The sequence below is a fragment of the Drosophila ficusphila genome, unplaced genomic scaffold, assembly GCF_018152265.1.
Source record: "Drosophila ficusphila isolate 14025-0441.05 unplaced genomic scaffold, ASM1815226v1 contig_106, whole genome shotgun sequence".
NCBI lineage: Eukaryota > Metazoa > Arthropoda > Insecta > Diptera > Drosophilidae > Drosophila > Drosophila ficusphila.
In genome coordinates, this window is record NW_025063993.1 from 2,270,897 (window position 1) to 2,294,743 (window position 23,847).

The following is a 23,847-nucleotide window of genomic DNA, read 5'->3' on the forward strand; positions in this document are numbered from 1 at the left end:
TGCACCTTTTACTTCCGCTGGCATTCCTGCGGTTTCCTGTGTTCCGCTCATAAAGTAAACAGACAAGAAATTAGGTCACAGCAGTATACAAAAACACGCCCTTCCTGTTCCGCGACACCCTCTTTCCCACACCCCGCCTCCTTACAGCCGATTTAAGAGCCACTTGAAATGGGTTGGGTCCGCGCTTAAAGACCGATTCCGACAGGCTGCGGCCATACGTGAGTTAGCCTAATTAAGCCATTGGATAAACACTGGACATACACTCGACGCATCAATCAAAACAACCGGCAAAAAGGCGAACAGCCGAATTGGGGTTGCCGGAAATAGGACCGGCCGCGTAGGGGGACATTTATTTCTGGTCGCTGGCTAAATCAATAAATCCAGCGATTATAATCCGTGCATTAACCCAAATGAACTTGGGAAATGGAAATGCCAGGATGGGCAAATCTTTTGAGGCGGGGGAGGTGAGCGAGCACGGGATGTGTGTATGTAAATTGCATTTTGGCAGCGGCATCGAGAGAAAAATCAATATCTATACGTTTTTCTTATGGCGTCACTACCGAATTTTAGTGATCATTTATACTTTTTCACCATCATGTTATATTTATATTTTAAACATTTCCTGAAGAAAAAAAACAGCACGAAGAGAATTTCAGTTAATTTAAGGAAGCACTCAATTACCGCTGCGGCCTCGTTCCTCCAGGAATAATTTTTATTGTCAGCTAGCGGGTTTTATACCGCATAATTATAATTTATCACCGCACCACACATTTTGATATTTTATCGTTTGTTTATATTTTTCCCGAGTGAAAAATAAACAACATATCAAAGATGTTCTTTTTAGTGTGACCGAAAGTTTTTGTATAAAAATTGTACTGTTTTGCGGATAAAAAGTAGCCCAGCAATTTTTGGAGTAAAAAAATGCTACTGTGGGTGGCAGTATGTTTTCAAATTTAATTTTTATTAATATTAAAATGGATTCAATTATCTTAAAAGTTTAAAACACATTTTTAAACAAGTTGTGCAAGCAGCTTGTTAAATATTTTGCAGTCGGTATTTTCCTGATGAGTTTTTCTCAACACTGCTAGCCAAGGTCACACTCCTGGCGCGCAGGGCAATTTCGCGCAAATTGGAAATACAAAAATGAAACCATGACCAGCGCACGCAGCCATGTCAGCATCCAGAACAAGTACGATCGCGTGGTCTTGCTTGTGGACATGGACTGCTTCTTCTGTCAAGTGGAGGAGAAGCAGCAACCGGAGTACCGCAACCGACCCTTGGCCGTCGTCCAATACAATCCTTGGCGCGGGGGCGGCATCATCGCGGTAAACTACGCGGCCCGCGCCAAGGGAGTGACGCGCCACATGCGTGGAGATGAGGCCAAGGACCTATGTCCGGACATCGTGCTCTGTCAGGTGCCCAACATACGCGAGAAGGCGGACACTAGCAAGTACCGCGACGCAGGCAAGGAGGTGGCCAACGTGCTGCAGCGCTTTACGCAGCTTCTTGAGCGCGCCTCCGTGGATGAGGCGTACTTGGACATCACGGAAACGGTGAACCTGCGCATGCAGCAGATGCAGAGCGTAAGTGATTGGCTTCGATTCGAGAACGTTTTCTTATCCGTTGTAACATCTTGCAGGGCGTCTTTGCTCTGAAGCCCCAGGAGCTGGTAAACACCTTCGCCGTGGGCTATCCCAACATCGGAGACTATGTTAACAAGATCACAAATCGCTTTGCGAATCCCTACATGGACGACGAACGATTCCAGTTGTCCTACGACCAAAACGACCTACCCGCCGTGCGCCAGAGCGACATTCGTCTGCTCATCGGTGCTTCTGTGGCAGGCGAGGTGCGGGCAGCCGTTAAGAAGGAGACCGGGTACGAATGTTCAGCAGGTATAGCGCACAACAAGATCCTGGCCAAACTGGCAGCCGGTATGAACAAACCCAACAAGCAGACCATCCTGCCACTCGCAGAGACTGCTGGTCTGTTCGACACCTTGCCAGTGGGCAAGATCAAGGGGCTAGGAGGCAAGTTTGGCGAGGTGGTTTGCGAAACCCTGGGCATAAAGTTCATGGGCCAGGTGGTCAAATTCACGGAGGGCGAGCTGCAGCGCAAGTTTGATGAAAAGAACGGGTAGGTGTCTGAACCAAACGAAATCTCATTCCGAGTTACTTATTTATTTTTTTTTCAGCACCTGGCTGTTCAACATCTCACGAGGCATCGACTTGGAACCCGTAACTCCGCGCTTTTACTCCAAAAGCATTGGATGCTGCAAAAGATTCCCGGGCCGGAACAACATCACGGGATTGAAAACCCTTCGGCACTGGCTGGGTGAGCTCTCATCCGAGATTAACGATCGGCTAGAAAAGGATTTAATCGAAAACAATCGCAAGGCAAAGCATATGGTGGTTCAGTATGTGCAGGACATTGATGGTGAGGAGGTGTCCAGCTCCCGCTCGACAGCTCTTAAAGATTACGACAGGGAGTCCATCGTAAAAATGTCCCTTGACCTGATCATGGCCAATACTAAAACATTTCTGCGTCCCGGCAGCGAGTCTGCACTGAACAACGCTATTAAATTTCTGGGCATCAGTGTGGGAAAGTTCGAAACAGTCTCTAATGCACAGAACAAGCTACAAGAGATGTTCGCCAACCAGGCTGCTAAAAAACGAAGAGTCAGCGGAGAGGAGGCAGTGCAACCACCAAAGGTCCAGATGGAGAAGAAGCCAAAGCAGACAGAGGAGTCAAAGATGCAGAACTTCTTCGCCAACTACCTGCAAGGAGGCAAAAAAGATGACAAAAAAGAGGAATCGAAACCTGATGAAGTTACGACGCCGGCTGAACCCGCGGCAAAAAAAGTTTTGCCGAGGAGTACAAGCAGAAACTCCATGAGGCCACAAAGACCGAAGCAGCCGCCGAGGAAACTGTTCTCACCTCAACGCCGCCTGAGTTCAAGAAAAGCTTTTTTCCCAGTATCTGAAGCAACAAAGAGAGTCGCGACAAAAAGAGGGAGAGGGAGCCCGTGAGGAGTCTTCAGATATGCAGGGACTAGCCGAGGAACTGGACGCCGCTGATGCGGGCAATACAAACGATTTTGATGAAGACACTGAGGAGGAGACGGATTTAACTGGTAATATCCCCAAAGTTTCTAAAGAGCAGCCTTCCGTATCCAAGACCTTACAATGCGAGCCACCAACCACCTCCAATGCGACGACACAGAGGGATTCATCCCCATCTGATAAAGCAGAGCATCCGCCTCTTACTGAAGAAGAACTGCAGCCTTCAACCTCCAAAAGAAAATTCGATGAACTCAATAGCTCTGCCAACTACAAGCAAAGCTACGCGGAGTTCGCTGTACCCGAGTTCCGCACAGATCTTTTGCCGATGGTAAAATGCGATCAGTGTGGGGCCAATATACCAGACGAAGTAAAAGCCCTGCAAACCCACAGAGATCATCACTTCGCCCAGGAACTTAGTCGACAAATTAGAAGCACCGAGAGGGAAGAGAGAGCGCAGAACCGCCAAAAGGTGTCCCCCAAGCCGACACCACCAAAGAAGATTAAGAAGGCGGTTGCTTCTGCAAGCACATCCAACACGACACCTTGCCCGGCTAACAGCATAACCAAGTTCTTTAGCGCGAAGCCAACACAGGAGCCGCCGTCAAGTGATGTTCAAATGCAGCAGTGCACGGAGTGCAAGGCTTTCGTCAAGAGCGTAGACATGCCGGAGCATCTGGACTACCACGTGGCCAGGAACCTGCAACGCGAACTAAACCAGCAAGATCTGCGCCTTCGGACAGCGGCCTTGAGCAAGGAGAAAAGCTCACCGGCTCAGCCGAAGAAGCAGAAACAGAAGCAGCTCAACACCACAATTTCCGCCTCCTCAAGTGGAAGCAAAACAATTGCCCAGTTTTTCAGCCAAAGGCATTAATGGCCGGCCATAGTACCACATTAAGTATACGAGTACCTACGAACGGAACAAAAAAGAGCTTTAGTTTATCATAATCATGTTAGATTTCTATAGGATTTAAGGGAATATAAAGGTGACAACATTCGCTTTATTTTGAAGATTTATCAAGCTTCGAATAATAAACAAATTTAATTTTTTGTTTATGTTTTGATTCCGGATTTGCATTAAAAACATTGTGCCGATACAAGTATAATTAATGAATTTCACAATCAGGTTCTGGATTGCTTTTTTGTTTTGTTAATATTTTTTTATTTGTTTATTGTAAATTCACTACGGTTAAGACGCGTCATAAAAGTCACATTTATTAGTTGTATTTTTTTTTTGCTGGATTTCTAGACTTAAGAATAAATGTTGATCATTACCAATTATAAATAAAAACTGCTGATCTTTGGATGCTAAAATATAGTATATATATTGTTCATTCTTATAATTATATTTAGAGTATAACACATTTGTAAAGAAATGTCTTTGTATTTGCAGGCTGCCTTAGGCTATGATTATCCTACTGATTACTGCGTTTGACTTGCGGCAACGACTAGATCGAGATCCTTGCCCTGCGACGGCTTCTTCTTGACGCCTATGGCATCCGCTTCCTGCACCGTGGTGGGTAGGATGACGTTGGTGGTCTCTGGAAAGAAGAGGGTGAGCAGTCCGCTCACGATGGCGGCGCCAGCGAAGAGCATGGCAGGCGCACTGGCGTAATACTTGGCCTGCAAGGAAAAGAGAAAAGGGCACTTAGACGCAAACGAAGGAGCAGCAGTGGGGATTACCCACCAGAAGCGGCGTTTGCGGGGCCAGCATGGAGCCGAACCTGCCCATCATCGAGCAGAAGCTGAGCAGGCTGTTCCTCAGATTCGTGGGGTAGATCTCCGAGGCGAAGAAGTAGAGCACCTGGAAGCTGGCTGTGATCGTCAGCTTTCCAACGAGGAACAGCACCAGCTGCAGCACCGGCTGATCTGCGCCGGCGAAGATCGTTCCAATGCAGCAGAGCCCGCTCGCCAACATCAGGCCGCAGAGGGAGTACCGCCTGCCGAAGCGGTCCATGATGAGCAGGGGCAAGAAGAAACCGGGGATCTCCACCAGGGCGATGTAGGCGAAGTTGTTGTACTTGTCCCCGTCAAGTAGCACCACATTGAGACTCAGTCCGTAGTAGACCAGCACGTGGACGATCCAGCAGAAGGAGCAGTTGGCGATGCGCCACTTGAAGTTCTTGAAGGCCTCGCGGATGGGAAAGCGGCTCTCAGACGACTGCTGCAACTTGTCCCGGTTGGCCAGGACGAGCTTGTCCAGCATGCTCTCCGGCAGCTCGCGCTTGTTGACACTGGCGGCGCGACGCAGGATGTTCTTGGCCCGCTCCTCCTTGCCCTGACTGAGCAGCCAGCGCACGCTCTCCGGCAGGATCCAGAAGTAGGCCAGCAGGATCAGCGAGGGCATGTAGGTGATGCGCAGCAGGATGCGCCAGTTGGGAAACGCCTTGGCGGCCATGGCCAGCGCAACCTCGCCCACGGCATAAAAGATCGTAATCACGCTGCAGGCCAGCACCCGCCGCCTGGGTCCCACCAGTTCGATGCCGATCACGAAGCAGGTGGAGTACAGCGTGCTGCTGGTCATGTTGTCCAGGAACTCAAACACCAAAAACCACCCGTAGCTGGGCGAAAAGGAGCGAACCACGCCCAGCACAGCCCCCATGATGCCGCCCAGCGCGATCGAGAAGCTTCGTCCATATCTGATCGGAGAGGTCGAGGTTTAGCGGATATGATTTGAGACTTAAGAGACTTTTTAAACACCCACCGATCTGCCACAAAGCCGCCGATGGGAATGCCAAAGAACTGTCCCAGATTATTTATGGTTCCGACCATTGATAGCTTCCACTCATCGTCGCAGAAAATGCCAAACTACAAAGAAACCATTTTTATGATGCAAATCTTTTGTTATCGTCAGTCGTCCGCTTAAAAAGAAATGTCAATTGTAGTCTCTCATTCAAGATGGTTATTCATGTTCCGTAATTAACGTATAAAAAAAATTTATTTGTATGGTAATTAATTGGTAAAATGTTTAGTTTTGTAATAGCTCTTATTTTTTGTTTGTTTTCACAATTTGTATATTTGTAAAGGCTTGAGCACACATTTGTAATGTAAATTAATTTCCCCCTTTTATATTTTGGTAAGTGTACAGACTCTAAAGTTAAATTTTTGGGGAATTGTTTGCTGTTCTACACTAGTATTTATCAGTCTCCCTTAAATTTAACACAATAACAACCTCTTATCTTAATATCAATTTGTATTTCTATGTTGCAATTCTTTTGCTTGTCTGTCTGACTTTGAGGCACTTAACTGCTGCCTTTTGTTCTCGGTTTCTCATGCCCAATTTTCTGATAAAGAACGTTTTGCATAAAAGCTCATCAGGCCACTTGGGCAGCAGCTTCCGACATCATCTTCGGGCACATAATCATCTGCTGACAGGTTGTTACATCTGATATGCCAGCGAAAAGTAAATTTGTTTACCCCATGAGTGGTAAAATTCCTAAATTGCTATCTAAATATTATGAGTTGTTTACCTTTGGACCTTCACAACGGTCTTTCTGTTGATTCAGGTGGCGTAATTGGCGTACACGTTATAAAGAAAGCCAAATGGGGTATATAATCAATACGTTGAGAGTTTTACAATCATCAACTGCAATCCTGCCGTAGTTTTCTTAACCCGTTTCGGGCCCCGTCTGATTGCCCACTATTTGATTACGATTGTAAACTACTCAATGTCGGTTATCAGGGAAGTATATATATTTGCCTCACAATTTAGTCATTGAACCCGAACAAATGGGTGGATCTTGTGATCTTAAAGCAGCTGGGGGGATCGATCTGATTCGATTAACTTTAAGCGCACAACTAGAAATCTCGGACATTTAAAAGTATGAATGAGTGGGAAACTAGCTAGTTAATGAATTTCTTAATCAACGAATACATTTATACATTCTAATAAGTTGTCTTGGTAATAGCGGAACTTATATCAACAGAAGTACAAAACTGTTCACCAAACAAAACATAAAGTTTTAAATAAGGAGTGAACAATGGGACACGGAAAAAAGTGCAAAGCATAACCCTGCAAAAGATGCCAAAACTATGTTCATTGCATTTTAATTTTTAGCATAAAAGTTCCTAACACAATAAGACATTTTTTAACATCTCATTCTAAAATGATGTCCTGCCTTATCGTAAATATTATGTGGCAATTCATGTGGTAAAAATTAAATATCAATAATTACTCTGTAACTCAAAGACTACGAAAAGTAAAAAAAAAAAACGGTGAAAGATTATAACATAATACACATATAAATATTTTCATATAATTTCAATCGGAAATATTCAATAAAAAGCACACTTAAAACAAAAATCAGTACGTAAATATAGCGTCTGCAAAAAATACGAGTAAACTAATAGCAAATTCTGGCATTTAAAAAAGCTAATCAAACTTTGATATAATGAGTTTAACTCTGATAATTCAGAGATTAGACTGTTTTTGTTGTGGTGAAATTCCGGGTTAATGACAAGCTTCGGCGTCTATTCTTAACGTGTATCGATCCAGGCAGCAGGTGCCTTAATCGGCTGACTTGTTATCAAAGTCCAACGTCTCCCATCGCGAGATTCGAGAGTCTGGCATGCAGTCGTCGTAGGAGCTGATAACAGCACCCCCACTGGCGGAGGAACTTTGGTACTCACGTCATTGGAAATGGTAACCTCATCGTCGCGAAAGACGAACTTATTGTCGGGGCAGGGTTCCGAAACCTTCGTGAAAAGAGTGGGCAAGCAAATGTCCGAGGACTGGTTCCATTGTGGCAGCTCGGAGTTGGTGTACCGATTGCAGGCGTCCAGGTCCTTTCCGTTCCTGGGAATACTCCACTCCGTATGCTCCTCGTAGTAGGCGCTCTCCGGCAAATCGCACTCCGCGATGTTGCATCTGTCGGGGTTGGTATGAACCTATTTAGTCTCGCTCAACTGGCCGAGAAAGTCCAATCACTGGCCCTTAAATTCACCTGTGCGTCACGGTGGCCGCGGTAAACACATAAGTCACCGAGAACATGGCGTGGAACATCATCGGCAGGCAGATCAGCACGAATATGATCAGCTGGAAGCGCCCAAACTGGCCGAGATGCTTCAGGATGGCGTCCAGGGTGACGTCCTCGGAGTCGTTCGCCGGTGGCGGCGACGGCACCTCCACCGCAGAGTCCGCGGGTGGCGCTTCGCTGGCTGCCATTTCCCAAACTCTGCCCTCGACGATTCGCGCACAATTAACTCACACGTTTTCGGGTTATGTATGCACTCGCGCCGCGTACTTTTCATTTACGGACTCGATGAGTATATTTATTTTTACCCACGGAGCCGATCACTTTGCGATGTGTAGGGCAGCGAAACGCGCCGCGAACTGCCGTGATCTTCGGTCCGATGCGATGCGTTCAGTCGACGAGCGGTCACGATCGCAGTCCGGCGACGAGTGAGGATGATCGGGCCAGAACCACCGGCTGTTGGCGGTGGGGCGCCTTGATAAGACTGCCGGATTCATGGGGTGCCGAGATTCGGGTAGGCTCGCTTGGAGATTAAGCTCCGCGCAGTGTGTCGCTGCGGGATTGGTTGCGGAGAAAGTGGATCGGGCTGGTAGGGTGATAGTACTCAAAGTCCAAGAGACAGGTTTCATGGATAGTTGTATTGGAGCTAAAAGTTAATTCACGCAGTTGATAATAGCATAAACTCCTTTGCGTTTTTTATCTTCACTGCCGTAAACGAACCTCTGTTTTAATATTTTTCCATTTGTGTATATTCTCTGATTAAGAGGATAATTTATTTACCTTTTCGTGTTTTTAAAAATTGTTTTATTTGTTAACAGGAAACTTTTTATATATATTTTAGACACTTTTAGAGGCACGTTCTGCAAACGTGATATTTCCATAATTTATACATAATTTCTTTTTCCGATTTGGCCAGTGGCCAAACCATAAAGGCCAACGCACTTACTCAGTGTCAAAATATACATACAAATATATAGGTATATATGTTTATATACAATAGAAAGAAATCCAAGCACACATTTTACACGTGTCCAGGCTCATGACCAGACCTAAGTAATTTTAGATTAATGCATGTATTTTGATTTTAATAGCTTTTTAAGGTATGTTAGACCTAGCCAGATGTTTGTCACGTTATAAAAATAATATAAGAATATTACGTAATAATATAAGCGAGTTTTGTCTGTGGGGTTTTACTAGTGCTTAAATTAGAAAATTGCAAGTAAAGTTCAGAGACAATAATAATAAAATTATACAAACATTCAGACAGATTTCAACTATATAAGACCTAATAAAATGTACAAGTCTAATGAAAAACAAATTTATAGGGTACTTGAACCAGAAATGTCTAAATATGAATAATAATGCTTAAAGCATATCTAATTCGAAAAGTAGTACGAGTATCCATTTATTAGCGTAATAGCTAAAATTAACTGATTTCATGAACTCAATTTACGACCGAATAACGAACTTGTTTATTTTATGCTATGACCCACTTATTTACATTTGGAGACTCTTGCAATATAATGTCATGCAAGCGAGGATAAGCGGATATTATTAATTTTTTAACCAAATTTTATATAAATAAAACGAAAATATCCTTAAGGTTTTGTCAATTGTAACTTTCCTAAGCGTAATCCTTCACATAATATAAAGCGACTTACAAAACCAAAAATGTAATATAGAATGTATATTATTGATAGATAATTCATCTTAATATGATATTCGAGCAGGGAATTTAATTCATACCAAGTTCTAATTTTTCACAAAAGTTTTTACGACAGTTGCAACTAAGTTGCCCAAGATTTTAAAACCCAACCCGATTGAGAAAGGTTAATTATAGCCCGACTGTCACGTCTATACCAAAAGGAATTAATTAGTCAGGGAAATGTAATTCCCGCTTTGCAAACATCTGACTTAAATTATAATATTGGGGAAATAAAAAGTTGGAAAAACCGGTAGGTACTTACTTTAAAAACGATATACAGTAAAAACCCCGTTAGAGGACCAGTTTCCTTTAGTAGGTCAATTTATTTATAACAAAAACGTCCGAGAATGGGCATCGGAGAGGAGGCACTAGAGTTCCCATGCCTGCTTTTGGTCTAAATGTATAAGGTATAAGTAGGTCCACAAAAACTATCATCCGGAAATGAGGGTAAGTAATTTAAATCATGTTTTTCCAAAATATTATAGTCCATAACATTGTTAAGTCAGTAGTTTATAAATTACCCAAGTAATTTCAATTATTATCTAATTTGTTAACACATAGATACCTTGCCAAATGTATTAAATTGGTCCACAAAAAAGTTCTATTAGAGGTTTCAATATTATTAAACATAACAAAGGTGTGAAATTAGCAATTTTATTATCGTTATTTACCTAATAAAGGTACGTTATTATTACTCTGCTCGTAATATAATTTATATTTTCTAATACATATTAAAAATATTTATTTTGGATATACATTTTTGCTAAGTTTGTAGAATTACTAGCACTTCTTGAGGTGGGAGGACTGTACTCATTATCTTTTAACTGCACGACAGAGTTTATTTGTTATGGAAAAGTAATAAGAATTGGATTTGCGGGAGATGATTATGGGGCTTTTTCTAGAACGTGTTGGTCAACCTTAAACGCTAACCTGTCAAAATACAAGTTAAATTGGTTCATGATCCGGTTGTTGAACGCAATTACACAAGCTAACATATAACTGAATGCCGTGAAATCTAAATTTTTTTCTTTTAAAATTACTTTAGGTCACTCTCTACTGTTTTGTTTTGCTCTTTTTAATTTTTTTGCTCGTAGTCGTTGAATCTAAACATGTGTATATTTTGTTTATTTTTGTGTCTTTTTATGAATGAAGTTTGGCGGCCTTTTGGCGTCTGTTGTTACTTGTAGTTGGCCTCGTGCCATTCGCCGTTTGCATTGATCAAATCGGAACAATCGGATACCGTGTCGTATACGTATTGTCATTCCTGGTGGCGTCTGTTCCATTATTATATATATCATTCCATACGCTGTTGAAAGCACCACAGTACGAATTGTGAATGCTTTATAAATACAGAGGCCGTAATTAACGAGGTTGAAATACTGCTGAGATGAAAGGAAGCCCACAACCTTATTCAGTGAAACAACGTTTCTGGTTTGTTTTGAATATATCTAAACACATACCTTTATTTAATGAATTCAAAAATTGTGTTAAATTCTTGTTTTGGTTTTGTTCTTCTTGCTTTTTCCTTACACAAGTGGTACATTTTCATGATCAATTTTCTGCAATATTCCCGCGACTTGCACACAGATACTCAGTAAGAATGTATCTAGTTCAACGCTCTTATGCTTAGAGGTGTGTGTTTCTTGCTTTCTATTAATTTTTTGTTTATTAAGGTTTCTTATTTGTTTTTGAAGTAAAAATGTGACTCAAAAACATTTATTCAAAGAACGCAACACATTTATGTAGCTTTCAAAAATCGATCTTGATTTCTTAAAATTCTGTTTGATTGGGTAAACTTGCAGTAATTTTTTTTGTGTTTGATATGATGTGGTATATGATAACTTATAATTTATTTGCTTATATGGATTGTTTGATCAACGAAAATATTCTTCAGCGATATATGCCATGTATATATATATATATTTATATATAGGTGTGTATATGAGTTGTGAGTAAATGCGTATGCATCGTAATAATAATCATAATCAGTTAATCAGTTTAAATAATTTCACTTAATAGCTTCGTTTAACTCTATAAATTCAATTATAATGCACTTAACTTTGCGTGTGACTGTGTGTGTGTGTGTGTTGGAGTCTGTCGTATTGTGGCTGTGAGTGTGTCGTGTGTGAGTGTCGGTGTAATCAGAGAAGGCAGTCCCAGAGTTGCGCTCTCCTGATTCCTCGTCCTGTACCGTTACACCCTGATGGCGATGCCTACGTATGCGTAAGTGTTGTGATGCCTGTGTGTGTGTGTGTGAGACCGTGTCCTCTTTCGGGGTTCTTTTGCACTCTATGTGGGGTCGCACGTACTTACACATTCAGTTTGTTCTTCATATATATGTAAATACTTTTAAATATAATTTTAGAATTGTAAATATGTTGTAAATAATGTTTGCCTTTCGGGCTTTGTTTCATTACTTTGTTTTGTTTATTTCAACTCGTGTTTTACCGATTTCTTGTACATTTTGCAATTATTTAAGAATCCATTAATACCGCTTAGGTTGCTTATTGTGATTAAGTTCTGTGTATTCATTCGGGCATGCCGCTGTCTAAAGTCTAACATATGAAGAGCATCGTCTATAGGGCTGTCCGGGTCTCAGATCGAAGCTCCAAACTTCTCTCGAGCGGTCTGTTCGAATCTGTCCCACGTCACTCCGATATAGCCGTGTGTCAATGAGTTCGGTTGAGTGTTGTTCGGTTTGGTTTGTTCTTTATAGAGTTGTAATACACATTTAAGAATTATTTAAATATTATTGTTGTACACAGATAAACAATATTAATTTCACTTATGGCTTAACTTTACTTTTATACTTGCGATAGCCAGGTCAACACTGCATCGCTCATTTTTACGGGTGTGTTGGTTGGTTTCTCCTTGTCTCTAAGTTTTTCTTTCAGTGTACTGTAACCTAAAAGTTCTTCTTCTGCTGCCTTCAAAATGTACCCTGGAACCTCTGGCAATGCTAAAGCCTCCTACTTAGGTTCCCTGTCCGGTTTTCGGGGTGCAAAATAATGGTGAAGATGTATATCGAGCTAAGCTACATGTACGTGGGTTAGTTAGCCTCTACACTACACTACACACTTTGGTTCTGATCGAAAACTATGTGGTGCTGGTGCTACGTGTTGGTTTGCCTAACGTCGTTCTGTTTTGAAAGTCTCCCAAAAATTGGTGGTTCTGAAACCAACTGTTCGTTTGCTTTTTTTTATTTTGGTGTATCTTTAATAACGTTGAAATGAAAACAATTACGCAAAAATTTGCACTAAAAATTGGCACTAACTTTTGGTTTTGTTCTTTTAATCCCCTCATTTGGATTGCTTCAACCACAATAATAACGCAAATAGTTTTAATCCATTTGTGAGTATTGCTTAAATATATATTTATCCAAAACACTTTCTAGGCATTTTCAACTGGTTTCGTAACCATAATTCCATTCTTTTATGACTTTTGTCCATTTCTTTATTATTGAAGCTCTAGTTATATGATTGCCTTGCAGTTTTTCTTCAACTTGTAAATATGTTTAGTTAGTTTTTGCTTTGTTACTTTAACCTTTTCCAATTAATGAGTATTTTATTTTGGCTGCGACTGTGTTGCCTCCCTTTTGTGTCTGCAGATTAGCAACATAATATCAGGGGCTAACCGAAGTGCAACGCAAGTCTCGAATGCCTCAAAGTTTCGCCTAAAAGTACGCAACGAAACCAATGGGGAATGAACTGCCTCAAATTTAGCTTTAGCTTTGGTTCATCTGGGATCTTTGGCACCTTCTAGCAATAAAACTGCGAATACAGCCAGATTGAATATTACTTATGTGAAAATGATTACACACATCTATATGGTTTAGTACTGATTTGTTTTGGTTTTGGTTTTGGTTTGGTTTTCGTTAAATAAGCTCCTTTAAGTGCTTTGCCTTGAGCAAATGTGAACATTTAAATACTTTTGTGAGTAGCTGTCTGTCGACTGTGAATCCATTGAAATTCGTATAATTCCTATGTGTTGTTCCCCGAAAATAAGCAAAGAATTAACTTTGTGTTCTCGTTTGTGGCTGCTGTTGTGCTTTTGGCCAGTTAAAGTTGGTATCTATTGTTCGTCTGCTTCGCCTGCTACCTCATTGTTTTTTGGCACAAATTCTCTCTACATTTTAGACGCTGCTAGATTTACGTAACTCCTACAAACTCCGGGGCTTAATTAAAAGGTTTGCTTAGTTTTTGTCTTTACAATTTAATCTTATATTTAAAATATAAGTTGATCCCAATTGTTCAGTTTTATCAATTTAATGCTGCATATTCATTATTTTCGTCTTCTCCAAAGATGAGAGCAAGAGAGTTCGACATGCTGGGCAAATAGTTTGCCCCTTTCAATATCCACATGCCGGTTAACAAGGAATGCAGTGATCTTCTTGGCTTCCGTTCCGGTTCCCCTTTCTGGATTGAGAGATCTTCAACTTTAATGTTACACATATACAAACACACACACATATACATAAACATATACACATGCTAATTTCATTGGAAACACCTTAGAAGTTTAAGTGTATGGGCCAATATCTATGCGGTTCCAAATCCAATCCGATTCCAAACCCAGGGATACGTGTACCTATATTGTCTGAAGAAGCTATGAGACCCTGTTGCTGCTGTCTACATGTATGCATGCATGTGTGTATGTTGTGGCTAAGTTGCTGCTCTACGTAGGTCTATAAGATATTAATCTCGATATTTGGTTTTGCTTTGATTCGCTTTGTTATGCTGAGAAACCTTAGATGTTTCGTTTATTTTTAGTGACAAGGGGCCGTGGCGCGGCCTTGCCTAGGTGTTCTATTAATTCTTCAATTGCTTTGATGAATTGGAATACACGTAGTTATATTTCCCCTTCGCTCTCTGTGTATGCGGCTCATACGCGATAATGTGGCAACCAAAGTGGAATACTTGTTTTTATGTAAGTAACAGAATCGAAAAACAGGATTGCTAGCATTCTTCAGCAGGAAGAATTTGTAGAGCTGACCCTCATACACTCTCCCGTAAGTCGCAAGGCGTCTTTTCTCCCTCGATCCCAATCTTCTGTCTTCGCCGAATTTCTAGTTTCCTTAACAATTCTAACACCGATATTTAGTTAGTTAAATACACATATATTTGTTTTACTTAGACCCGATCTCCCATTTCTCTCTCCCTATCTCTGCGTCTAAATTAAAACTCTGCTCGTATAATTTCATGTCGTTTTCTGGATATTAAATAAGAATATCTAAAATACCTTAGAGTTAAGTTCCATTTTTGCTTTATATTTGTATATAAATATGTGTTTTTTTTTTTGGATTGGTTTTCCGTTATACTGTTTTTTTTTATACTCTTTTCCTACTTTGCGTTTTCTTTAACAATGACCTTGCATTCATCCAACGATCCATCATTCATTCGACCGATCAAGTGCCTTAAATGCTTTACGTTTGTTGCTTATTGTGTAGAGTTCTTCGACATGTATTGTAAAAACGTGAGCAAATACATTCAAGTGATTTGTAATTACACTGAGAGAAACATTAATATGTGTGTTTGGTTTGCTGTATTTGTATATAATTTGAATAATATGTTTGCTGTTTTGCTTGTGTTCTGGGTATCCATTGTTCGGGCTAATTGTTGATATTCTCTTGGGTCTCAGTGTCGTAGTCCACTAAGTGTACTTGCAGCTAGGTTCGGTTGTCAACCGAATCCGAGCCAAACTCTAACTCGATTTCGAATTCGAACTCGAGTTGCAGTGTAACGGGCAACTGCGCACAGACTCGGATAGCTTTGAGCAATTGTGGGTCACCACGTGTCGCTAAAAGGGATAGTTCGTATGTCGAAACGATAACACAGCTTTAACTAATCATATCAGCGGGTCCTGCCAGCTGGTCCGATCCGATCTGATCCGATTGGCCAGGCCGAAAGATAGCCCGCGGGAAGTGTCGAGAAGAGTTGGAGAAAGGAGTGGAAAACTCACGTGCCATCCAGCTGAGTACTGAGTTCACTGAGGGGGGGGCAGGCAAGGCAGGTAGAAGAAATTTGCTTGGTTTGGTTTTTAAGGCACCATTAAAATTGCTTTTCTTACACGTATTTTTCCTTTGCAAATTTACAAGTACAAGTATCAACAAAATGTCGTTAATAATTACATTAATTACACGCATATTTAGTAAAAATTGTTTGTGAAATCTTTTGAGCTATTTCTCTTATACACACATACACATAAATTAATTATCCCTTTCATTATTTTTATTTTACAAATAATCCCAGTTAGCCACTGTTGACCCGTCTTTCTCCGTAGCCGCCCTCATCTTTTTTTTAGTGTTTTTGTTTCATATTTTTTTTTGTGTAACTTGCGCAAAAAATTTACTAAATATTTCAAATACATTTAAATACAAGTGTACATAATAAGTATATATTTAATTTTTGTATATTTATATATAGATATATCATTTATTTATATATAGATATACGGTTTCTTGACTGATTTTTCATTTCTGTTTCTCAATATTTTATTTTTTTCTCAAGTTCCGCCATAAGTTGGGAACCGAAGTTCTTGTTTTCAAAATGATTGCTTCAAATTGTTTGTCGTCAGCGAAATATATTTGTCACTAAAATCACGAAATAGTTTCGCCATATGATATCATTTTTCCACCGCCTGCCTTTGCTTGATCCTCGGATAGATCATCATTTTTTTCAAAAAGAGGAGCTAACGACTTGGGCCAGGCTCGTCTCTTTGTGGTTTCATGTTCATTTATTTATAGTATTAATTTTTATGCTATTAACAATTTCCTGTAATCAAGTTTTGCTGTCTCATAAGTTTGTCTTTCTTGTGTGAGCGGAAGATGTTAAATTATCAATGATGGAACAAAAGAATAATTTGGGCTGTTGACAATAGAAGTGGTTCAAGAAAACTCGGTTCTGAGTCATTCTTAAATCAACTGCTCAGTCAAAACATATACCTCGGTAACACAGGGGTTAGTTATTAAACATGTTTTTTTATAGATTCATGCATTGCGTTCTCTGGGATATGTTTCCTTTATATGTATGCACTGGATTTATAATTTGTCTTTCTGTATCTTGTGTTGGTTAATATAATAAGTTGTGGTTAGATTGGTTTTCGTTTGCAGTGGATATGTTTTTTTTTCTTTTATGCTTTGATAATTCCTCTTACTGAATAATTAATATGTATAATAAAATTTGACACATTTTGCCTTTGCAAACTGATGCTCTCGCTTTCACCTTCGGTTTTCTACACCGTTTAGCTCATATCCAGAGGCTCTATAATGAATTAGTGTGTGTGAGTAACTAAACGTTTTAGTATGTCTTAAAGTAATTACCACACTTGTGTTTTTGGTTTTTGGTTTTAACTGCCCAGCCTATGAACTAAATTAGAATAAAATTAATTTAATTTAATTTTAACATTGAAAATCAGTTTATTTTTGATGTTCTCTTTTGTTGTGGTTCTTTTTTGTTTCGTTTTTTTAGTTTTGTTTTGCGTATAAAGTTAACAGCTAATAAATTTAAATTATACTTTAATTTAAGCATAATTGTAATATAATATTTAAATCCACATCTCGTTTTTTTCAACGCTTCAGAAAAAGTCTTTTTAATCGCCGCAAAAGTGCTTAAAAATATTATTGTAACTCGAATTGTTTTCGCTAATTTGTAAGTATATTAAATAATGTGGTTTACCATTCAGCAGTAGGCATTTTCACTAGAAACCAAACGAAAGAAACTACAAAACTTTTGATAAGATATTCAATTGGAAATCCATTTGCTAGTTAGATTTTCGCTTATCAAGCATTGTTGCTGTCAACAAATTAAACCTAATTTTGAATAAATGAGTAATTTGAATAGAATTATAGAAGAACGAAAAAGAGAGATATCTAATATTTAGTCCATAATTATTTATGTGTAGTTTACTTGTAATTAATAAACAGAATCAATTTTGCACATCAGTCTAAACATATTCAAAAATCACAAATACAATTTCGATAACAATTACCATAATAGAAATAATAAAATAAAAATTACCATATCAATATATCGCCGTGTCTATATATAATATATATGTATACATATAAACAAACAACTAACAAACGCAAACATCGATGCTAGATGCTAGATGCAATTTGCTGTAAATATAATTTATGTTGTGTCTGCTGTTATCATCTGTCTCTGTCTTTGCTTGCTTGGTTTGTTTGCTTGTCTGTTCAATGTCTCCTTCATATCCGTTCTCTATATGCTTAAAACTTGTTGTTGTTTTGTTCTCTCATGTTTGTTGTTTCCTTTTTGGTCATGCTCGTGCACAAATAGTTGGCTTAGAATTAACTGCATTTTGAAATCTCTGCCTTTCTTGTATTCTCGTATGTTTATGTGGTTAATTGATTTTATATTTTTATTTTGTCTTCATTTTGACTAATCTTACAATTAATTGCTGTTCTGTTCTTACTGTGGGTGGCCGCACGTGATCCGCTGGGCCCCTCGAAAACGGTTTAACATAAAAGAGTTCTTGTATTTGTTTCGCCTTGCATTTAAAACTTAATGAAAATATCATAATTAATAAGAATCAATGAATAAATATAACGTGTTTGTATGGATCTCTTCGAGTCTGTCTATGAGTGTGTCTGTGTGTGTGTGTGTGTGGGTGTGGGTGAATGAATTCAATGTGTGATTTCCGACAGTGTCATATGGGTTGTGTTCTCCTTAATTTTCCGCTTTTGTTGTATTGCTTATGATTTAACATTTGACGTTTCATGTTACTGCTCCACTTCTCCACTGCTTCACTGCTCCTCCTCCTCCTCCAACTCCAACTCCGCCTGTGTCCTCCACTCGCAGTCCTCCTCCGTTTTCAGTTGGCTGATGTGGCTGTTGTTTAGCTTGTGGTTGATTGTTGCATTTAGTGAATGGGTGTTTTAACAATTGCACTGGGCGCAATGTAGTGGTATCCGGGTATGGGCAGACCAGCAGTCTCCATTGATATTCTGAAAGGCAAGGAGGAAAGGCGCATTAGAACTCTGCCACAAAGCGTCTCAAACTTCGCCACAACGAAAAGTTTTTCCCCCGACTAGGAATGATTGCGAGGAACCCCTTCTACGTTCGATTTAGTATTCATTTTTCACTTTATTACAAACTCATGTGTTTTCATCATGTTTTCATTGCATATAAATAGTTTAGCTTTGTTTCGGTCGCTATTGCTGTTCCTTCTGTTCTTGTTGTTGTTGTTGTTGTTCTACAGGTAAAGCCTTTTCTGGTTGGGTGTCTATTATTGTTAATATCGAGAAATATTATTATTCATTATAAGATTTTCATGTTACTACGTTAATCCGTTTCTCTTTTTAACTACTTGTGTTAATGAGCCATAAGAATTATCTTCGCATATATGTATGTATGTATGTAAGGGTATGTGGGTATGTTTGTATGTATGTAGGATGTATGATAAGTTAGGAATATAATTTGGTTATAAAATCGTAAGCCCGCTTAGCTTAAAGTGTTACATAGTGTGTCATTTGTCTTAAGGCTACTGGTATATGTAAAAATAAGAAAATCATATCAAATTCCTTCAAAGTAGCTACAATAGTTTCGTGTACTTTAGGGTAGAGAAAATTAAATTTCCAAATACTTTTTCAACATTATTTTCGACCAATTCAAAAGTGTCTTGGCTACAAATAATAACAAAAATGTACAATCGCATAATAAATACAAATGGGGCTTGGTTAAGTTGGTAAAACTAACAAAAATTAAGTTCTATAAACAATCGGAGACTTAAAGTCTAATACATGATAACGTTTTCTCAAATTTCATTCAAATTCTTCTCCTCCTACAGAACATATGCCTTGAATATGCTTCTCTGACTGCCTTTTCCTGGCGTTTCCATGTTGTTCTCAGTGTGTTTGTTTCGATTTCTATTCAAATAGTTGGTTTTTGTACGCTCATTGCGTGGATTGCGTCAATTAGAGCGAATTGGTCCATAAAGGTCGTTGATCCCCTCCGCCGAGAGCTCGAATCTCATCGCTCCTCTTTTGCCTTGGGGCCCAACGCATTGGAATTTCTTCTTTGTAAACTTCTTATAGAAGGTTCTTTTACTTCATATTCTGTCTGTTTCTGTTTCACTTTTTTCTGCAGATGCTTCTGTTCTCGACAAATGGCTTTCGGGTCTTTATGCTTAATGCTGATTATATATAATCGTATATATAGGGAAAAATACATTTAGTGCTTACGGACTAGGAGAGTACAATGGATTATAAGATATTGGAGCGTGTTTTATGTTACAATGAATGGATTGGGGAAAGATTGTTGGCTGCTCTATATCGGCATTCGGTAATCGACTCCGATAAACGCGATCTAGTCTAATCTAAAGCTTCAAAGAACGCTGCTAGGGATGCGCTAAAATTTGGCAAATTCAGTAATGTACGATACATTTTCTATGTACCTATGTACCCATGTATATATGTTATTAGGCATTTATCAAAAGTTTGGGGTCCAAAATCTATAGCGCCCACTAGGGTCCTTGGTCACTTGGTCAAAATATCTCGATCGGGCCGTTCATGGATGGCCCGCTCCCTACCTATTCGATGCACAATATGGTTGAGTGCTGGATTAAATAATGTCTAGCTGCCCTAAGTGGCCGATCTAAGAGTGACTGCTTACGATTGTTGGTTAGTTTGTTTTTCAAAAACATTGATAAATATTGCGTAGGGTTGTCTATCGGTTACTTGGATACTGTGCTTTAACTAGACGCAAAAAACTGTCTTGAAACTTCGAATACGAATTTGAATACAATACGATTAGGTTCGCAGCGTGTACGCATACCACATAAGTTTAAAGCGAATTTATACAATTTTGTTTCTTCTTCAAGAATCTAGGTCTAAAGCTTTCGCAACGCTATCATGGAAATCCTACAAAACTAAGCGACTATAGCTCCCTCCGTATCCGTAGCCTACGGATCCTAGTACGGGTTGAACTTGTTGCGCGGCTTCTCCGCCTCGCCGCCGGTCTCCGTCTGGTGCTGCCGGAAGCGCGAGGTGGCGTAGTGGCCCTTGGCCCGGTTCACGCCCGTCGTCTGCACCGGCGGTCCGCCCGGGTTGCCGCCGGCCCCGTTGTTGTTGCCCAGCGTGGTCAGGTTGAGCAGGTCGAGGGCGCTCAGGTTGGACAGGGCGCTCAGCGCTCCCGGCTTGGTCAGCAGCTGCAGGGCCGAGGCCAAGGGGCTGGAGAGGGCGGCGGCCGCAGCCGGGTTCACTGCCACCGCTCCGTTCGCAGTGCCGTTGGCACTGGCGTATCCCCCGGCGGCGGAGATGCTGCCGTTGGTCCCGCCGCCGTTGGCCGCCGGAGCGGCACCGTTGGCCACTGCTGCGGCGGCTGCTGTGGCACCCGCTCCCACGACTCCTGCGCCACCGCTGCCGGTGAGAGCGACCGCTGTGACTGCTCCGTTCGAGCCCGATGGAGGAGCCGAGGCGCCGGCAATGGCCGGCACTCCGGCGGCAGCCGCTCCGGGAGCTGCGATGGCACCGCCGTTCTGCTGGGCCTGGGCCTGCTCCAGGAGATTGGCCTTCTGCAGCTCAACACTGTGGACGAGGTTCGGTTAAGGTAGATAGAAAGAGAGAGAAAGAAAGGAACAAATTGGGATATTGTTGGTACTTGTTTCGGTTTCTTTTTGCTTTGCGGCAGGTGATAGGTATTCTCAAAACATTTGGTTCTTTTTCGATTTTGTGGAATTGAGTTGGTTTCGATTCTTGATCTCGATTCTCGATTTTTTTTTTTTTTTTTTTTTTTTTTTTTTTTTGTGTTTTGTTATGCAAAAGGTTAAGGAGGTTTTGTGTGGAGGAACGGTTCGGAGTTGACGGAGAGAGAGATAAAGAAGAAGAGCTTTTTCAGCGATTTTTGGGGGGGTTTGGTGGGAGAGCGGCGTTCAAATTTTGGATGGTAGGAGTAGAAAACTTTGGTGAGCTGTTCGCTTTTTGATGGGGAGGCATGGACCGAAAAAGAGTTTGTTTGATTTGGAGGATGAACTAGGTGGTGGTGGTGGTAGGATTCGGCTGGGTCAGTTTGTTTGTTTTTTGGACGGGGAGTGAGGTTTTGGATCGATTTGGAGTTGAACTGCAGTTTGAAGTACCAATTGGATCAGGTCCAGTTTTTCGTTTATTTTTGATTGTCATTTTCGGTTGTGTGAAAAGTGTGCGATGCGTAGATTAATTCGGTGCTGGCCTCATCATCCTCATAATCCTCCGCCGCCTGCTCATCCTCGGATTCGGCCGGGGCCTGCTGAACTTTTATATAATACATGGTTGGTTGGTAAGACTAGATGCTAGGTTTATACAGTTAGATAAATACAGATTTCCATTAGCTAGAACAGTTGGTTAGGCTAGCGTTCGATGCGAACTACGATCTAGGAGTGTGAGGGTGGAAATTATACGATTGTGGTGCTAGTTGTGGCTTTGCCGGGCTTACGACTTACAGGCTAGGACTTGTGTGTGGCTTAGGCTACGGATCGTGTTAGTTCCCCCACCCCCCAACCACCTTCGTCACCTTTGACCCACGCACCCACCTCCCCTCCCCTCCCCCCTCCACTCGTCATGGTCTGGACATTTGAACGCTCCGCCACTCCGCGACTGAGAGTTGACCTACGACCTGCGATCATCGATCTTCGATCTACGATCTCCGATCTGCGATATGCGATCTGCGACGACCTTCGACCGACGACCTCCTTATACCTTCTCTTTGTCAATTAGCAAGTCAATTCGACAAAATTGATGTTAGACAACAACACACGCAACGCAACAAACGCTCACGCACACAGAGACGCGATGCTGATCATTGGATACAAGATCAATGGACTGATGGACTCACCTCATGTTGATTAAGTATTGGGCCAGTGCCACCGAGTCCGGGTTGCCGCTGATGGTGATGGTGCGGTCGGTGTTGCCGCCCTCGCGCTCCTCGCAGTTCGAGATCCGGATCATGGCGCCCGAGATCTGGCGGATCTCGGCGATCTTGGTGCCGCCCTTGCCGATGATGCAGCCGATCAGGTCGTTCGAGACGGTCATCTCGTGCTGCTGCTGCTGGGCTCGGTTCGCGGGATTCGCTGTACGCAGTTGCGACCCGGCCAGGGCAGCCAAGGCTGCTGGGGCAGAGCCTAGATTAGATTGGAAATCTGTCTGGCATCTGGCCGCAGAAGCGCTCAACTCACCTGTGTGGTTGATGCCCCCAGTGCCGGCCTGGTTCATCCCAGCCAGGCCCAAGGCGGCCAGACTGGCCAGCGGGTTCTTGGCCACCTGTTTGCAGAGCGGGGAGAGGGCGAAACGGATTGGATTGGATTAGATCAGATTTGATTAGATTGTATGGCTTCTTCGAGGCTCAGGGGCTTCGTGGGTTAAGGTGTGTGTGTATGTATACAGTTGGGTTAATTATCATCTATTTATCATGGGGCGGGGTCTGTTTTCGGGGGAGGGTAGATCACAAGATCACAACACAACGCGCGTCAACTTCCAGTAACAGGTAACGCAGATGGAACATAACAAAGGGGCAGGTTGGAACGGAAACGGAAACGGAAACAGGAACAGAAACGGAAACGCAATAGCATCAAACAGATAGATACATGAACGGAATGCAGTAGGCAAAAGCAAACGGGATACAGTACTCCATCTTGGCTCTTTATAGTTACAAACACCATCGAGTGGACTGTGGTGGGGATCGTATTTATTTTGTACATGGAGCCAAAGTGTTCGGCAATGTGTGTGTGTGTCTGTGTTGGTATTTTGTGCAGTGTAGACTGATGTGAATGGATCTGACTTCTCCGCAGTCTTGCGCTATTTTTGTGTGTTACTTCGGTTTATGGTTCTACACATATTACAAGTTGGCTTTACAAAATACATGGTTGAAAGACAGATAGATGGAGGGACAGAGATACAGATACAGAGAAAGCAAGAGGTGACACATTGAATAGATTTACACGGGATACACCTAGGGGAAGCTTACACTTGAGTTCTTCTCAAATAACTGACTCAGTCCGCAAGGACTTGGACTTCATTAAAACATCTTTGATGTTTGTGCTTGAGGTTTCTCCGAAAAGTATGCTAATGCTTTTGTAAATTATTTCCTTTATATGTTTTCCCATATCTGGGTTAGGTTAC

General features: G+C 41.3%; 3 protein-coding genes across 24 annotated transcripts in view; 1 reads left to right on the forward strand and 2 right to left on the reverse strand.

Annotated features, from left to right (window-relative positions):
• Positions 1-1,099: 1,099 nt before the first annotated feature.
• LOC108093589 (DNApol-eta) lies at positions 1,100-4,380 on the forward strand. The gene is given in 5 exon segments (XM_017193714.2): positions 1,100-1,583; positions 1,640-2,136; positions 2,195-2,850; positions 2,853-2,969; positions 2,972-4,380. Coding segments are annotated over 5 exon segments (2,664 nt in total). The 5' UTR covers positions 1,100-1,151; the 3' UTR covers positions 3,934-4,380.
• LOC108093590 (organic cation transporter protein-like) lies at positions 4,360-8,450 on the reverse strand. The gene is made up of 5 exons (XM_017193716.1): positions 8,003-8,450; positions 7,689-7,926; positions 5,764-5,867; positions 4,747-5,698; positions 4,360-4,682 (listed from the first exon to the last, which is right to left on the reverse strand). The coding sequence occupies exons 1-5, from the start codon at positions 8,221-8,223 to the stop codon at positions 4,482-4,484; spliced, it is 1,716 nt and encodes a 571-aa protein (XP_017049205.1). The 5' UTR covers positions 8,224-8,450; the 3' UTR covers positions 4,360-4,481.
• Positions 8,451-17,292: 8,842 nt separating this feature from the next.
• LOC108093572 (poly(rC)-binding protein 3) overlaps positions 17,293-23,847 on the reverse strand; it is a 106,174-nt gene continuing 99,619 nt past the window's right edge. For 7 of the 22 annotated variants that reach the window (XM_043207328.1, XM_017193670.2, XM_017193678.2 and 4 more), the window contains 2 exons: positions 22,565-22,989; positions 18,813-21,282 (listed from right to left, as the gene is read on the reverse strand). In XM_043207328.1, coding sequence (XP_043063263.1) covers positions 20,667-21,282; positions 22,565-22,989 — 1,041 coding nt within the window. In that variant the 3' untranslated portion in view covers positions 18,813-20,666. Of the gene's footprint in view, positions 18,703-18,812; positions 21,283-22,564; positions 22,990-23,847 lie in introns of those variants that run through there. The other 15 variants (XM_017193681.2, XM_017193679.2, XM_017193672.2 and 12 more) reach the window with 8 other exon arrangements.